Source organism: Tupaia chinensis, unplaced genomic scaffold (genome assembly GCF_000334495.1).
Source record: "Tupaia chinensis unplaced genomic scaffold, TupChi_1.0 Scaffold000544_1, whole genome shotgun sequence".
Lineage (NCBI taxonomy): Eukaryota > Metazoa > Chordata > Mammalia > Scandentia > Tupaiidae > Tupaia > Tupaia belangeri.
Window position 1 is genome coordinate 1,626,033 of NW_006160056.1, and position 18,937 is coordinate 1,644,969.

General features: G+C 39.3%; 1 protein-coding gene across 1 annotated transcript in view; it reads right to left on the reverse strand.

The window, feature by feature from the left end:
- The window catches only part of PON2 (paraoxonase 2), a gene marked incomplete at its 5' end in the record, with an annotated part of 25,387 nt that extends 16,195 nt beyond the window's left edge, over positions 1 to 9,192 (reverse strand). The window contains 2 exon segments of the mRNA XM_014591223.1: positions 1,976 to 2,031; positions 9,122 to 9,192. Coding sequence (XP_014446709.1) covers positions 1,976 to 2,031; positions 9,122 to 9,192 — 127 coding nt within the window.
- Between the last annotated feature and the right edge of the window lie 9,745 nt (positions 9,193 to 18,937).

An 18,937-nucleotide genomic window follows, 5' to 3' on the forward strand; every position in this document is an offset into this window, starting at 1 on the left:
CACAGTGTATTTTGGATGGAAAATTCATATGTGTGTTGTGATGAGAAAAGAAAAAAATTTATAATAATAATAAAAAAAAAATATAGATAATGCTATAATAAAAAACCCACAAGTCCGATGCAACGAGTGTCTACTTTATTCAGGATTTTTACATCGCTAATGACGACTGATTGAATATTTTTGAACAATACTCTCAGCACTTTTTCTTAAACCTGTAGACACATGTACAAACATGTGCTTCTAAGCAAATTGAGTCCCACTATAAATATAATTTTGTTCCATCGGCATATGCAATTAAGTAAAACATTTCAAATTGTATTTTATAAATTAAATATAAATATTAGTATGTCTGCTAAAGACAATAGTACTTCTTTTTCCCATCAGTGGCAATAACTAGCTGTTCATAGTCTTTGATATAAAAACTTTCAGGAACCTGAAGAATGTTCTAAAACCCTCATTCTCTTCCAAGCTGGGTTCTCTCACCTTTCTCATAAATATGACAACTATTTTATTAGTGTTGTGTCTCTCTTCTAAAGTATCTCCAAGTTTTTCACATCATTCCTGAGTTTGAGAGCCTGAAAATAATAGATGTTGAGAAGGAATAGAATAATTACAGGTAGCTCTTAGAACTGGATACTTCTTTCCCAAGAAAAATTGTTCCCATGAAGATAGCCAAGACTCTTACGTCTGCCTAATTCTGGGAGGTAGGTGGTCAGAACCTCCTCATCTGCCTGCGTTTCTGGATATCCTACTGGAATGGATACTGGTATAGACCACAGACCTACTGATCTTTCTTTCCCTCTCTCTTTATTTCTTACTTCCTTTTTTTTCCTCTAGAGGGTGCCTGTGTTCTCCAGCAAGAGAGAAAGAGAGAGAGACAGGGAGGGAAAGGAGAAAGCACTCCCCCATGGGGGATGAACATGTCAGAATTCCTTTTCCTCCATCTCTCCCTCCTGTAGAGATTTTAGGCATGCATGCACACACACCTGGTTTCTTTCTTAAGGTACTGGGTCCAGGATCAAACTGCATCATCAGCCTGCCTTAACCACCAGGCCACAGAGCAGCCCTGGCCAACTGATATTAGTCTTTTGATTGTATTCTCAGAAATGATACTATTTTTCAGCCAGTTAAGAATTTGGACCAGTCCAGAGTGGTACAGTTGGTGTGGTGCGCTACAAGACACTACAAACTATGTAGGAAGGCTTGAGGTTCAGATCCTAAGTCAACCTGAATGCTCTAGGGTATCTGTGACCTCTGGGTATCTGTGATCTCTGGGTAGAGGGAGGACTGCGGCATGACCAGACACTGCCAGTGGGAGGGAAGGGTTTCCTGTCTCTATTTCTCATGAAAGAAATAAAAAATTAAAAAAAGAGAGAGAGAATCAAGGCAACAGTGAAGGGTATACATAAAGATAGTTTAGACTTTCCACTTGTGATAGGCTATTCAGGGGAAAAAGCACTGGCCTTGGTCTGGAATATGAGTATACACCTAGAAATAAGTAAAATGAAATAAGTAAAGATGAATATAAATATGTAAACTAGAATATGTTTAAAATTAAATGTGCAATGGAGAAGTTAGATGTTGTCTTTAAAACAGAATAATGGTAGTATCAAATATCCATAAATATTTTTTAATAACACATTTTTAAAATATCAGTTGCATCCATATATTGCGTTATCAGAAAAGTCACGATGTGTTTTGTATGTAAAAATACGTGACAACTTTTCCGACAACCCCATACTTGAGTGCAATGCATTAGGGGATAAAAAAGAGCAATAAACCAATTGATCTCAAGACTCTTCATCTCTCCATTAACAATAGAAAAGACTGATAATACTGGAGCCCTATCAAATCCTGCTTGAGTCAGAATTTTTTCAGAAAATATTTTGGAAGTTAAGAATTTTCAAAGCAAGTTACAGCTCTACGGGCTTAACCAAATACCCTGCTGAATTTGAAAAGGGAAGAAGATACTCACCACACTGAAGAAAGCCAGACCATTGGGAAGTATGTCAATATCTTCAGCGCCAGCTTCTATAAGTTCAAGGAATCGATAAATGTCATGTTCAACTTCTGTTATTAGTTAGAGCATTATAGGGACTTTACCAGAATGTCTGTATCTTTAGGGATGGTTCTAATTTTTTTCCAAGGAACCAATCTCTTTCCTAACTATCAGTCTAAACCTTTCCCGAAGTGAACTTCTGACTTTAAGTGTTAGGTATTTTATGTTTACTCAAATCAAAGTCAAGTTATCACCACATTTCTAGCTATCATACAGAAAAAGTTGACGTCTGCACACTCTGATGATGAGCATCCAGATGTCTGTATAAAAGTAATTGACATCAGGGGAATATTACTTTCAGAAGGAAGGGTTCACAGTCATTTAACCATGCAAATATCCTGTCCTCTTCTCTGCTCGTTCAATCTGAAGCAAACAGACATTTCTTTCTCTCATTAACAGTGATAAGACACCTGGGATTACATCTTTTCTCTTTAGAAAACAATTCCTACTTGTTTGCATAAGCAAAGAAAGCTTTCTCTTTAATCATAAAAATTTAGGCTTTAAACTACAGAAAAAACTAGCAAAGAGAATTAATGAAAAATACCATGCACCTAAACCCGTCGAAGCTTCTAACTCCCATCTCTGAGACAGGCTACAATTACTATTGATTGTTTATTGATTGTCTGCAGTACACTTCACATAGCACGGCAAATAATTAGACATAAGACCTTCCCAGCGGTCTTACTGTATAAATTTCACAGACAGATAATAGACCCAAACACAAGAAAAAAAGAATAAAAATGGCTTAGATTAAGCCAAATCATGACACATTCTGTGAGTCTACAAAATCCAATCTTCCCCATTAGACCTCTCCAAAGGATTTCTCCAAGATTACTTCTAGGTTGTCAAAACCAAACAGCATTTATCTATCCAGCCATTTTGGGGTTGATTCATAAGTTTGCATTGAACTAGTTGTTTCCAGTGTTGCTTGTTCTACAGTGCAAAAAAGCAAAACAAAATAAAAATGTCAAAAACTCTACTTGTAAAGATGACCTATCTTCCTATTCCTCAGAAAGAAGATATCCACAAGGGAATTTCAAAAAGTTTGTTGAAAAATGGAATTAAAGTATGAGTTTATTTTGGTGCAGAAATTTTTTTTTAATCCAGGCTTCCCCTCCCCCACAATATGCATTTTCCATGAACCTTTTGAAGACCTCTTGTATAAATGAACTTTAAAGACGGTAGAGTAGAGGGGTTCTCAGTCTGGGCTCTGTGGATCTCCAAAGAGCCACAAATAGGTTTCAAACAATCTAAGAACTCTGAAATTCTATGCAATGCAAAATATCTTATGTATATGCAGATGAGAAGTCTTTTGTAAAAATGGCCCTTGAGTTTTAGCAGATTCACAAAAAGATCTGCAATTCTACAAGAAAGGTTCAGAATCCCAAACCCAGTCCCTGGTTGTTCTCAACGGGGAATGAACAGGATCCAAAGGAGGTCTGTATCTGTCACATACCCATGCACATGCACACACACATACAAACACAAACACACACACACACTCACAGAATTCCAGCTCAACTTTTGTTTTCTGACTTCATGTAGTAGAAACTCAATGAATTAAAATTGGCTTTTTCTGAAAAAATATTTAAGAAAATTTAATTTCAATGCTTATATGCTTACATACAGAGGGAAGAAAAGGCTATATATACTATGGTATAGAAAAAATGAACAATGCTTCATTTGGTGGTAGAATTATTTGTAATTTTCATTTAATTTTATTTAAATATTTACATAAATAATAGTATTATTTTAATAATAAAGAAAAGAATAAATTTTTTAAAAAGACATTTGTTTATTTCATCTACATTACACCATGTTTTTGTTTGTTTAATCCTGTTTCCTAATTCCAATGAAAAAATTAGTCCTAGCGCTGGACCCCCTAGTGCAGTAGTTAAGCCCTAGCATTAGGAGCTGGATCCTACAGGCCAAATGCAGTACAAATCCTGTCCCCAGAGGCTTGAAAAACATGCTAGGTGCATGTGCTTCTATGCCCCAAATCCTGATGGAATAGAGACTATTGTGAAAAAAAGACTGCGACATGACCATATCTCATTTCTCTCTCTCTCCCTCCCTCTCTTTCTCTCTGTGGCAAGCACTCATGCCCTTTGACAAATAAATAAACGAGTCTTTACTGTATGTAGCCTTTTTGAAGTATTTTTCAGATCTATTCCCCATCTTCATTTCTACAGCCACTATCACCAGACTTTTATTATCTTATAAAACCTTTTTGACATCATTAATACTAGACAGTCAATGTGAGAGAATATTTTTCCTCCTCTCATTCAATAATATAATAAAAGTGATAATTATTAGCAAACCTCAAGTACTTACCAACTACCAGGCTCTTTGTAAGTATTTTACATACAATATATTATAACTTCACAACACTCAGAAGCAATACTATTATCTCTTATTTTAGACATGAGATTTGGGTCCTTTGAAAAATTACATGAACTGCTCAAGGTTAGAAACTAGAACATTTTTAACAACAAATCAGCCTTTACCATACCAAACAGATTGTCTGATGTATAAGGTAGCCTATTATCTTCTACTTTTAGGGTTCACTAGTCAGGTATGTATGGTAATCTGGGAAAAGATACTATCTTGGGAGGAGAATTTGCAAAACAGTTACTTAACCTCAGTAGCATGAAGGTTACGGCACAGGATCCCACATGGCCAGCTATGTGGTTCAAGTCCTGGACCTGGCAGCTTGATAAAACATACTGGGCACACGCCTGTGCGTGCCCAAAGTTCTAAAAGAAGGGAGAAATGGAGGAGAATAGATTGCATGACGATGTTCCATGGGCAGTGTTTTCTCACTTTTCTTCTCTCTGTCTCTCTTCCATGAGCCCATGCACCCTGTGGCAAAATTTAAAAATATGTAGATAAATAAAGGCCCTTTCTACCCTAGCTGCCTACCATAATATCTTTTGCCTATACGGGAATGTACAAAAAGTTCTTAGAACATGTGCATTATGAAAAAACTATGCATGGATTGCAAAACTTGTTTGCACCAAAATAAACTTGTACTTTAATACTGTTTTTCCACCAACTTTCTGAAGTCCCTTTGTATGTCCAGGACACTGTTCCACTTTATAATCAAAGACCATTGACCAAGCAACTGTCGTAAAAAAAAAATACATAACCACAAGTGATTACTAACCATCATGCATCACTAACATAGCATTCAACAAACATTCACACGGTATGCGCTAACCATGGGGCAAAAGCAAAAGAGAAAGAGAGGGGGGAAAAAAAAAGCACAATTCTAATTAGATCTAAAAATGTATCCCAAATGTGCTTCTAATCACTCATCTTCTCTGCTCTGCTGCCTTTTGAAGTGCCTCAGAGGCATTAAACACTTCACGAGAGGGGCCATAGGTGACATATTTCCTCATTCTTTCCAATTCCAGACAGCAGCTCACACACACCATAACATAAAGGTCACAAACACAGACAGATGCCCGCGCAGAATACAAATGCTGCTGGGCTTTTTACAATTTTTTTATTTTATTTTTTTTATTTTTAAGGAGTGCTTCTTCCCAATGATTTGTAACAGGAGTACACTTGGCAGTTTGTCCTGTAACATGTCTGGTTGTGCCCTCCTGTCTACTCTGAGACTCGTATTCACAGAAGGTGGGCTTCCCAGGGTTAAGGGCTGTGTAACAATGTGACAATTATGAACTCAGCAGCAAAAGTAGCCTAAGAAGTCACTGACTCAACCTCTCAGTCCTGTCCAGCATCCCCCCATGGATGCCATCTGATTAGTGACCAGTGAGTTCTGAGGGAGTTCTTGTTAGTTGCAGCCAGAAGGCAGGATGAAGGTGCTGAGTTCTTCGGGACTACAGAATAACCTGCAGCCTTCTCAAATTTCTAGAGATTTCTAGAACCGTCTGCATTATCCAACGCATATCTAGTCAATCCGGATTTAACATTGAGATTGCACAGTCCTATAAAGTGTTTGGGTAACTGAAAGAAAGGAGAATCCCTAGGGCAGTCTGCCAGTCTATATAAAGGAAAAGAGGACTGAAAAATATATAAGTAGTAATGGAAAAATAAAACCTGAATACATAGGAAACAGATGTCTAAGGAATGAGAGGGAAATGACAGATCCATAAAGAATTTTGGAAGCAGAAAAGGTTGCTCGACAACTGATGGTTTGTTTTTGTTAAAAGAATGCTGTGACTCCTATCTGGAGTAAATGAAGCTACAAATATGAGACGTTGAGTTTATTAGTGTTGCCATCTCTCTCTCTTTTTTTTTTTTGGAGAGGTTTTTGCCATAGGGCACGTGCGCTCACCAGACAGACAAGAGACAGAGAGAGAGAAAGCGAGAAATCACCCCTGGGGGGAATGGCCACGCCGCAATCCCTCCATTCTCCTCTTGGGATCTTGGGCACACACATACACGTGCCCGGCATGAGTCTTAAGCCACCAGGTCCGAGACTCAAACTGTAGTCGACTACATGGGAGTCCAGCAACATAGCCATTACGCTAACTGCTGGTCCCGCCATCTCATGGGCAATGACTATCGAAACCTTAAACATATACCCTAACTAACGGCAATCTCACAGTTAGGGATCATTCTATAGGCAGACAAATGAAAGCACAATGCGCCGTGTTCACTGACGTGTTTGTAGTTGCAAAGATGACAACACCCCAAGTACGCCTGAAGAAGTAGCTGGTTAAACAAATCACATGGAAATAGTTTTAAAATAAGGTAAATCTGTATGTGCTGCTGTGGAAGTTTCTCAAACTGTGGCAGTAATAAAGCAGATGGTGGAATATTTATACTAAAATGCTACGTGTGAAAAAAAGCAGATATGTATGTGTATACCTAGAATTTTTGCATATGTACTGAAAATACCAGGAAGGACAAAAAAAAAAGAACATTCATTTTGAGGGTTATTTCTGTGAGAGGATGGAGATTTTTGTCTTCTAATGTATATGTTTCCATACTATTGAAACATCCATTGTTTATATGAACTTTACATAGAAAAATACCATTGGGTTTTTGTTTGTTTGTTTTTTAAAGATAACTTGGGGTACTGACTTAAGTTCCCTAAGCACACAGAGGGTCTTCAAAAAGTTCATGGGAAAGTGCACGTTATAAAAATCTACATGTAGATTTCAATTTTTTTGGCACCAAAATAAACTTTATACTTTAATTTCATCTCCTCCAAACCTTCTATAGTTCCAACATAGTATTAAATAAGTGCAAAAAGCTAGTTCTGAAATATTATGTGTAATTTGACCCCATTTGTATTTTTAAAAAATTGTGTATATGAAAGTATTTACAAATAGAAAAAAAGATGGAAGGAGACTCAAAACTTGTGTAACAATGTTATCTGTTAAGAGATGGATAGAACACTTCTAAGTAACCTGGATTCTAATTTCTTAAAAACAAAACATTAAACTGGGAGCCAGCAGTTGGTGTAATGGCTATGTCGCTGAACTCCCACGTAGTCAACCGCGGTTCACGTCCTGGACCCAGTGGCTTCAAACTCACGCTGGGGACATGTGCGTGCGTGCCTAAGATCCCGAGAGAAGAATGGAGGAGAAGGGATTGTGGCATGACCATCCCCCGTGGGGGGTGATTTCTCGCTTTCTGTGTCTATGTCTCTCTCTGTCTGTCTGGCGAGTGCACGCGCCCTATAGCGAAAACCTCTCAAAAAAAAAAAAAAAAAAACCATTAAACTGCCCCTTCCATCTCTAGAGATGGACACTGTCATTTAAGAATTAGAAGGAATGTACTGGTAGTCTAGTTATTTTCACACTATGGTTGTCAGAGTCAGAGTGTAAATTAATGGTCTAAGATACTCTGTGTGTGTGTGTGTGTGTGTGTGTGTGTTAGAGGGCAAATGTGCTTGCCAGAGAAAAACAGAAAGAAAGAGAGAAGAGAAAGTACATCCTCTCTGCCCCTGCCCCCATGGGGCAACAGTTACAGCACAATCCTTCCTCTCCCATTTCTGCTTCCAGGATTTAAGTCATGCACATACATGCACCCAACATGTTTCTCAAGCAGCTGGATCCAGGACTCAAAACTGCAGTCAGCCATGGAGGATCCAGCTGCCATGAGCCAGATCCCAAAATTTCTTTTGAAAGTCTAAAAACTTGTGGCCTAATCATGAACTCATCATTACAAGTGAGCATAAAGGGCTAGCTTTGCCTAAGTTGACACTGCACGTTTGTGGTAGATGCAGAACCAAAAGCTAGGTGTTCTGACTTCTCTCTTTGTTCTTAGTCATACCATGAAATATCTCTAAAAGCCAACTCTTTTTATTGTTCATTGAAAATTCAACAATAGCTACTGATAATTTATTATATACTAGAGGTTTAGATGACAGATGGCAAAGGGCAAGAAATAGCAAGACATGGACGCTAATCTAGAAGGCATTGCAGGTAAGCTGAAAGGGTCTTCAGTGCTGAGAGAGAAACTGGACAGCTCCCTACTACTTAGAGAACTAGGGACTGTTTCTCCTCAAAGACTCAGACATTACAGAGTATCCTGCAGAGAGTCAAGGGGATGGGAAGACCCCACTAATTGGTTCCCTCTCTGCAGGCATAGCTTAAAGAAAAAAAAGAAAAAATCAGAGCAAGTTTTCTCTGTACATATTGGGAAGCATCAATAATGCCTTAGGCATAAGACCAGATGTTGGTTACAAAGCAGTGTGTTAAAAAAAAAACGCTGTTATTACCTACATGGAACTAGCTTCCTTCTGCTTCCCTTCACTAACTGACCAATAGGCTAATAGATACAGATCTCAGAGGACATGCACGACAAGGAATACAGAGTTCACAAAATTAATTCAGAGAAGTCACTAAGGAAGAAATCAAACGATAAACACAGGATTGCACAAACAATTAACAAATTACAGTAAGGATAAGAATGAAGAAGAAACACAGGCTACATGAGACAAAAAGAGATTGACCAAAGAGGATTCTGTTGCTATAATGTAATTCACTAAAAAGCAGTAATTGCATGCCAAAATACTGTTAGAAGGTGTCTTCATGTTGGTGGTCAATGTAATGTGTACAACAAGCGCTTTCTCATACGTACCAATTCCTTTAATCAGGTGGCAGTTTGGAAGGTCTACAGATTCTACTTCTCTGGAGGCTTTAAGTCGATTTCTGTTTAAAACAAAAATCTATTTGTTTATGTATTCCCTGCTTTGTTTCACAAAGGGTTTCAACAGGCTTACAGCAATACATAAAACATAGCATAAATCTAAAGGAGATGAAAGAGAAGACGGGAGAATGGGAAGTAACATAAAACAGCACCAGAAATGGAGTTAAAACAAAAATTCACATCACCAAGTTCTACATATGGATGTGGGTTGTAAAAGAAAGGCAATTCATCAACAAACAGCACTCGTAATGCAGGCTCCTGAGCAAATATAAACACGGCACCAGGTTACGTTTCTCACAGCTCTGCTGTTGTGGGAAGAGAGCTCCAGATGTACAGCCAGAAGCCCAGTCTTCCTTCTGGAGAGCCACACTGAAAAAATGACTGTAAGCCTCACACAATCACTGAAAGGAAGCCAAGAGAAAGTGGCATCGCTCAGAGCCTGGCACACAGAAGACATCCTGTAAATAGTTACTAAGAAAGGAGTGGAGAAGGTCCCATCCCCATGACAAGATTAACTGGAGTGGATAGGCTGGAAAGCACCAACTACTTTTGCAACTACTTAGCAAAACTACTAGCTCTTAGTATTCCAAGAAAACTAAAAGGAAGACACAGGGAGAGAATGTTGAACTCTACCTTCCCCACTTCCTTTCCAACCCAGAGGAGAGGGCCACGAGCAGTAGGGCCAACATGTGTGTGATCTTTTGTTTGGAGGACACATACTATTGGTTTTCTCTTCTCTCTTCTTATTCCTTCACCTTCCTTCTCTCTTTGGTGTACAGAGCCATAAATAATAAAAATGGTTCCCTGGAAGGAACTTTACATGTTTTTTGGTTTTTTTTGAGACGTTTTTGCTATAGGGTGCATGTACTCGCCAGACAGACAGAGACAGAAAGCAAGAACGCACCCCCTGGGGGGGATGGCCATGCTGCAATCCCTTCTCCTCCATTCTCCTCTTGGGATCTTGGGCATGCACACACACGCGCCCAGTGTGAGTTTAAGCCACCAGGTCCGGGACTTGAACTACGGTCGGCTACATGGGAGTTCAGAGACGTAGCCATTATGCTAACTGCTGGTCCCAGGAACTTTACATTTTTCAAAGGGGTTCCCACATACCATTTAAGAGAGAAAATAGCAATTTGCTGTGTGTCTCTCTCATTTGTATCTCTGACAGTTTTGGACTTCTAGACACTGACTATGGAGAAAGCTACTGGCTTTTCAGCAGAAAAAGTCTAGGCCTAGATCATGCAGAACTACTAATGGGCTGTACCAACTATACATTCTGGAAATTAATATAGAAAAACACAGAAAACTATGTCATGACTTTTCTGACAACCCAATACATATAAAGTTTCTAAGTAAAGATTAATCAGTAAGTATTTAAAATCATGCAACACAAAGTATTAAATCCTAAAAAATAATTTAGTAATAAAGTAAAAAATAAAATAATTAATAAATATATAAATGCATAATGTGATAAAATAAAATACATTAAATAAGTAGTAAATTTTAAAAACAAAGCAATAGAAATGAGAATAAGTCTCATTTCTATGAGTCCCAGGAGTAATTAAAAAGGTAAAGAAGTTTAGGTGACCTAATATTGTAGAAACAGAAATAGTGATGATAAGAACGAGGCTAATGGTAATTGTGGGTAGTCAAAGGAATAACTGATAAAAATAGCTATAATTTGCCATTGTCCTAAGTCTACTACTGTAATATGTGATTTACCTCAATGTATTCATTTAATTCTTCGACCAACCTTATGAATTAGGTACCCTTTCCCCTATTTAAGAGAAAAGGAAACTTAAAGAAGCAAAGCAAACTTTTAAAGATTCAATTCAGCAAAAGACTGAACCCAGGTAGCTCCCAGAAGCAGCTCTAGTCCACTCAACATGTTCTCAGAAAGGAGTGAAGAGGGCTGGTCTCATAGAATAGCAGCTCAGTGTGGTACATAGAAAGCCAGATCCCACAGGGTTGACCACAGTTTGAATCCTAGCCCTGGTGACTTGAAAAATACACCGGGTGGGCATGTGTGTATGCTCCAAATCTTGCCAGGATGAAGTAATGTAGGAAAAAGGAGTGAAGAAAGGAGTGAAAAGAGTTGTGTTGTTTTAGCAGTAAGACTGCCCTGACCCTTGTCAGGTCAGTTAATCTTAAAGACCTCCATCAAAAACAGGAATAATGATGATTACCATCTACATTTGTCAAATATAAACTATAAGAGAATTCAAAAAGTATGTGGAAAAATGGAATTAAAAGTACAAATTTATTTTGGTGCATAAGTTTTTAAAAATAAAATTCATTCTTTTCATAATATCCATTTTCCAAACTTTCCAAAGACCTCTCACATAGGGATTAAATAATATCTGTTCAAAGTGATACACACAGGTGTATTTAAACAGTTTAATATAGGGTATGTGTTTCAGGTCAACTTAGGTTTGCATAAATTGACAATTATACTATGCTAAATAGGGCATTTTTCATCAACTAGTACAATATCATCCTTAGACATGTAGACTACTTGCTATTAAAATTAAAGAGTTTATAAAGGCAATGCATGATTTCTAATGAATATTTTCTTAGCTTTCTTTTATGGTAAAGAAAAAGAAGATTTTTGCTTTAACCTTTTGTGGCCTGATTTCCAAATTCAGTAGAAAACTGATAGATGTTTTCTCTAGCAATGTTCTTATCAGTCTGCTGCTTATTAGTGAACATGTATATTCCAGGGTGACAGATCCTATTAGCTGACAAACTAAAGTTATTCTCATTCATGCCTTTCTCCCTTGCAGAGGTGGACAAGCCAAATATTTGATTTCTCAGCCTGTTTGTTTTTAGGTGTAATCACATGAGCCAGGTTTTGGGGAAAGATACTTTTGTTCCTGACAGAAAGGGCAGAAGGGTGACTGGCATCACTCCTCTCTTTCATGATTTGAATAGACATGCAGTGTTTGAGACTATGGCAGTCATTCTACGTCTTTGAAAAGGATAAGGCTGCAAAGTCAATAGTGAAAGATGGAAGCATAAAATACAGGAAGACCTTAGTTACTTGATTGATTACTGACTCAATGAACAAACTACATTGTCCTACTCACATATGAGTTTATTTTTTTCATTTGTCATATGAAAAAAAAAACCCTATTTGTATAAGCTACCATTAATTTGATGTATGTTACTTGCAGCTGAAATCATTCCTAATTGATAACAGATTTAAGACATTTGAGGAATAGGAGTATACGAGAGAAAACTATACAGACCTCTTTGAATTAGCAGATCGCTACACCTAAAAATATTCATGTAAAGAGTATATAATAGTCCAAACCCAAATAAGTGATGATATGAGAGAAGGAATATCTTTTTGCTCTTACACTTTGGGTCCACAGCATACTTATAAAGGTACTAGGTCAGAGATCGTATGGCTGTTACCACTCTGCTGCCATGCAGACATCACTTATCAATTGCCAAACGCCTTCCCTTTAACCCAGAGACACCCTCAGACACATTGTTGTAGAAATCACTGCCCATCTATTAAAATGACAGCCAAGATGAAAGGTATGCCTTATCTGACCTATGTCTCTGTTCTAAATTCTTTTATGTTTTCCTCACGTTTCTCTTTTGTTTCATTCTAATTCAGTTATTTTATTTTAGTTATAAATCTATGGTAAATATAATATAGGAAAGGGTATACACCAGCTTCCTTTCACTGTGCCAGCAATCATTCCCCAAATAACCTCATGGGAAACACGTACACCAGGGTTGTTAGTCTAGGGCCCAGTGACCTTCAAAGAATCCATGGGGGGGACCAGCATATGGCATAGTAGTTATGTTGCTAGACTCTCATGTCTATGGTTGGAGTCCCAGACCCGGTGGCTTAAAACTCATGTCAGGTGTGTATGTGTGTGCTCAAGGTCCCAAGAGGAGATTGGATGAAAGGGGATTGCAGCATGGCCATCCCCCCCGGGGGGATTCTCTGTCTCTTTGTCTCTATGGCAAGCACACATGCACTATAGCAAAAATCTCTAAAAAAAAAAAAAAAAAAGGAATCCATGGATACAATCTAAAATTCAGGGATCCATGAACCTGGATAGGGTAAAAAATCCATTATTTAAACCTCTATCTGTAGTACAGTAATTCTTTGATGATGAATGTAGTCAATAAATCACAGTACCATTAGCAGTAGCAGTACCTGTGACTATCACTAATAGAAATTACACACACTGTTAAATCATATTCCAGTTGTTGTAGATATCTCCAAATACTATTTATACCATTGCTACTTCAAAATATCTACTGTTAGACATTTACCAACCTCTGAATCTATTTAAGGCTTTAACAAAGAAGTATGCATTATTGTATCATAAATTAGATTTTTAAAACAATTTGGTAATATTTAACTGTGATTGGTTTCTGTTGTCATTCTACGTATTTTATTGGGTTGCTGGAAAAGTCACGATGTGTTTTTCTACAAAAAATGTGTCATGACTGTTTCTATTTTTTTTTTTTTTGAGAGGTGCATGCGCTTGCCAGAAAGACAGAGAGAGACAGAGAGACAGAAAGCAAGAAATCACCCCCCAGGGGGATGGCCACACCACAATCCCTTCTCCTCCGTTCTCCTCTTGGGATCTTGGGCATGCATGCGCATACGCCCAACGTGAGTTTAAGCCACTGGGTCCGGGACTTGAACTGTGGTCAACTACATGGGAGTCCAGCAACACAGCCATTATGCCAACTGTTAGTCCAGCGTCATGACTTTTCCAATGACTCACTATTTCATGTACTTAAAAACATGATGCTGAGAAGGAAACAAGACTTCAACAGATGGCCAAAGGGATCTATGGCACAAAAAGGCAAGTCAAAGCTTGCTTGAACATCACTGTCATCAAAGGAAACTTCTATCGGGACCAGCAGGTGACGCGGTGGTTAAGGCGCTGTACACTCCCACATGGTCGACCATGGTTCAAGTCCTGGACCGGACCTGGTGGCTTGCTTTCTCGCTTTCTGTCTCTCTTTCTCTCTGTGTCTCTCTCTCTGGTCAAATTAAAATAAATGAATGAATAAATAAAATTAAAAGTAAATAATTCTTTTTTTAAAAAAAAGAAAACTTCTATTGAGCTTACAATGGTCCTGGTATAGTTCTAAGCACTTTACACAAATGAACTCATTTACTTTTCACAACCCCACTATGGAGCAAGTAGCACCATATCCAATAGATTAGGACACAGACACACAGAAAGATGAAATAGCTAGTCCAAGGTCTTAGGCAAACAGTGGTGCTAAGAAGGAATGCAGGTTTATCTGGCCACAATGCATGAATGCCAACGGTCAATGGAGCTCTATTTCTTTCCTTAGGGGAACAGCAGTAACCATCCAGAGTGGAATGGACAAGGGGCTGGTAGTTGGCATGTAGCCCCATGGTGGGGAGTGGTGAGGTGAACTGGCTATGGCACCATAGGTGTTGAGCAAAGTGGGAAAATGAGGGAACTTCAAAACATTTGTGGAAAAATCAAATTAAAGAGTTCACTGCGGTGTAAAAACAAAAACAAAAAATCGAAATCCATGCAGTTTTTTCATAATATGCATTTTCCATGAACTTTTGAAGACTGTGATGAGAGCTACTTCTTTGGGTGTTGCTTTGTGCCCTATCTACTGCCTTTGTGTTTAGGATGGATGGGCTTTATCTACTGTGTGCAGGCTTATAGATGAACTAGCCTTTATCTCTTACACCCTGACTTGTAAAAACTCTGGAATTTGCCCTCTAGGCCTCTGCAAGGGTTGCACTAAGTAACTAAGAATTTGTGCCTACGTACAAGAACCTGGGGAGAGTTTGCTCCAACGGCAGAGAAGGGGAGGCTGTGGGAAAGCTGGGGCAAACTGTGTTTGGAGTCAGCAGACCTGGCTTCGAGAAAAGGGTCAGCACCAATTAATTACCTGCTGACTTCACTAGTGTACTTCTTCAAACCCCACTACTTCTGGGTACAACGCAGAGCTGCGGATACACAGAGGACCAAAGGACGACACGAAAGCAAAAGTGCTTTCTTCCCAAAGGTTAGTAAATATACATTTTGGTTGAAGGTACATTTTGGTTTTTATACTTTGACATGGTGACCAGAACACAGTAGTCAAATAATAAATGATAAAAGAGAATGGTGGTTTGTTTTTTCTTTAAAAAGGCTGCTCTTTCCAGAAGAATTCCCACACAGATTGCACAGGTTCATGCTGCAGCTGTTGTAAAAGGTGTCAGGCACCAAGCAGGACATTCCGAAGCTTGTTTGTAGGGGTGGGGGGGGTGTGGTTCCTGCCCACTTTTAGGTCTTGGAAGCTTTCCATTCTCATGATTCATCCAGGTCTGTCTACCTTGCAAGAGGGAGCAATTGGCCTGGGAATACTTGCACATTTCTATTTTCTCCTTTATTGCTCAACTAAGGAGGGGTGGAGAACACGTGGGTGTGAATTATCACCTTCTCCTGGGATCCTTAGCCAGTTACAGTTCAGAAAGAAAACGACAACTGTGATTACATGATCTGGGACTTCCTTTATCCATTGTTTATCTGAAATTCAACTTCAAATTGAAGTGGTCATTCCAGGGGAGAGAAATACCTTGATTCCCAGGTACCAACTATAGACATCAAATAATTAAATAGTAGGCACCTGGTTAGTGCTAACAGCAAACAAAAATGCCTGGGTCCTTCCGCCTTCCTCTGAAGAGCTTTTATTTTTTCCTTACAGAGAAGTGAGAATATGCTGCTTTCTCAAATAGATTCTGAGTCTGAAAGAAGAAACGGTACGCATTTGAGCACTCCACCAAACTCTGTAAACGGAAGACACTCGGCACTCGTTACTCCTCAATGAATTGATTGCCAGATAAAATACAGGATGCCCAACTTGATTTGAATTTTGGATAAACAATTATTTATATTTTAGTAGAATTACGTCCCAAATCTCACACTATACTACTGGGTCTTTCTATACTACTGCATAGAAAAAAATGTGTCATAACTTTTCTGACCACTCATAGAACAATAGTACGAGTATTCCATGTTTCTGCTAAAAAATGATTTGTTGTTAATCTGAAATTCATGCTTAACTGCATTTTTATTTGCTCAATCTAACCAACTGCTGCCTTAACATTCTCATACCAGCCCACTTGGGATTTAACTATACAATAAAGTTACCACCTTATAGAGTAAATGCTCCATAAAGTTTATCACAGTTAAGTCTATGAAAAATAAATAAATAAATAAAAGTTGTACCAAAACTAAATTATCTATCAGGTGCACTCTTTATTTTTTTAAGAGATTTTTGCTATAGGGAGTGTGCACTTGCCAGAGAGCCAGAAAGCAAGAAATTGCTCCCCCCAGGAGGGATGGCCATGCTGCAATCCTTTCTCCTCCCTTCTCCTCTCAGGATTCGGGGCACGCACGCACACATGCCCAGCATGAATTTCAAGCTGCTGGGTCTGAAACACGAACTTTGGTTAATTACTCAGGAGTCTAGCAACATCAGCATTACACCATCTGCTGGTCCCTATCAGGTGCATTCTTTATTAGTGAGTCCTGTTTACTTTTTCTTCAGTTTGCAAGAATAACAAAGTCCCTTATAATCCAAAGGGACTTAAAACATTAATATCGGTAAGAAGAGGGAAAAAGTTGACTATTAATTTAGAAAACTTCAACTTGTAGAAACACTAGTGGTTTGAACACTGGTAACAACTTTTGGGCTTGTGAATTTTGGTAGTATTGCCTTTGAAACTGACAACTGGACAGCTCATGCAAAATCTCCCACCAAGAATGCTTGCAGAGCAAGGTGGACATTCATAGTGCGATCAACACGCTCATTTCCTACTCAAGAGCATTCTTTTCCCAACTTTAACCCACTTCCACTTTGTACTCACACACAGACTCTCTCTCGCGCACACACACACATGCACACCTCTCTCTCCCTCTTGCGTTGCTTTATTGGCAGATAAAGCTATAGCTATGTCATATTGGAGCTATTATGCAAATTCTAGTATTATCTTTGACTTCCTCACATCCGTGGGATTCCAGAGATTGGGTCCCTGTTACTTTGCCCAAATTACTGCAATATCTTAGTTCTCCCACGTCCACTCTCTATTCTAATTGCCCTCAAACCCGACTGCACATTACAGTTACCAGAAGAGTTGTAAAAAATAAAAAATACCTGGGACCAGCAGCAGTTAGCGTAATGGCTATGTTGCTGGACTCCCATGTAGTTGACCGCGGTTCGAGGCCCGGGCCTGGTGGCTTAAAACTCACGCTGGGCACGTGTGCATGTGCGCCCAAGATCCCGAGAGGAGAATGGAGAAGGGACTGCAGTGTGGCCATGCCCCCCTGGGGGGTGATTTCTCGCTTTCTGTCTCTCTGTCTCTGGCGAGTGCACATGCACTGTAGCAAAAACCTCTCCAAAAATATATATATATAAAAATATATAAAACACCAATGCCTGGGTCCCTCCCATCCCAAGTGAATCAGAATCTGTGGGTTTGCAGCCCAAAGGTCAGTCTTCCAGGAAACCCTAATATACCAGAGAAATTTCTCCATTCCATTCCAACCTCCCAGGTTCCCTTCCATAAAGCACAACTAGTTATATCAGGGTCTTGCTAAAAAATAAAATGGAAAACAGCAATATTTCCCTTTGTCCTATCAAAGTAGAGCCCAATTTTTGCAACCTGCTTTAACAACCTCAACATCTGTCCTTCATATCTCCTCTGTTTCCTGAATGTCCATTGGGTCCCTCTCCTCCAGTCCTCATTAGCCCCTTTGCTCAGGCCCACTACCACGCCGGCACCGCTGTCCTCAGCCAACCTGGCTGCTCCCCTCCTTCTAGGCCTGCATGGGATCTTCCTTAACAGCTCTCCTCTCAGTAGATGCAGTCTTTACACCTTACTCTTCTAGAGGTTCATTTCTAGCTGCCCTGTGCATCCTAATCCAAATATTTATTTCATTTCTTGTGTACCCTGCGACAAGGTAAAGTGCATATGACTCTTACTCTACTCCAGAGGCCTAGGAGTCAGCATCATACACAGTAAGGGCTAAATATTCCTGCAGCTCTTTTGGAAAAGGCTTATACCATTTGAGTTGGTCATTTTGAACTGATGATGTGCGTCTACCCACAGTGATTTTTCATTTTAACTAAAACGAGAGATGAAGTAATGCTTGTATTGCTTGATATTCCAGCTTCAGGGCTCCCCAGTGAACAGACACATAAGGACACGGTGTAAGAACAGTGGCCAACGTTCTCCAGCCTTTGATCTACAGGGCCAGGAGTAGAGAGCTCAAGAGTTTCTCCAACTATGCAGAAGAGGGATGGAGACCAACTGATTAAACACTGGGGCTGGTTTGGGTCACAAAAGGAAGCAACACCAAGGGCCAGAAATAAATCTTTATCATTAGAAGAATTCACTGCATGAGTAATAGTTTTGTTTTCAAGTTAAAGCGCTAGCTTTGCCCTGGAGTAATTTACAAAGCACCGGCTTGTCAACTCAAGCAGAAGCAACTCTGCCAGCAGCAGAAGCAACTCTGCCAGCAGCAAAGGCGTAGAAACTTTCAGGACCAGGTCACGATTCAGCTCAAACTGTTTTGCTGGTTTTTTTTACTAGAAGCTCGGGGTGGGGGATGGGGGTAGCAGTTCACTCTGCATGGGGACACACAGCAATCAGCGCTCTCTAGCCTCGGGCCACCGGCTTCTTTCCCTGAGAATCCCTCCGCCGGCCTACCCCCACCCCTCCCGCAGCCC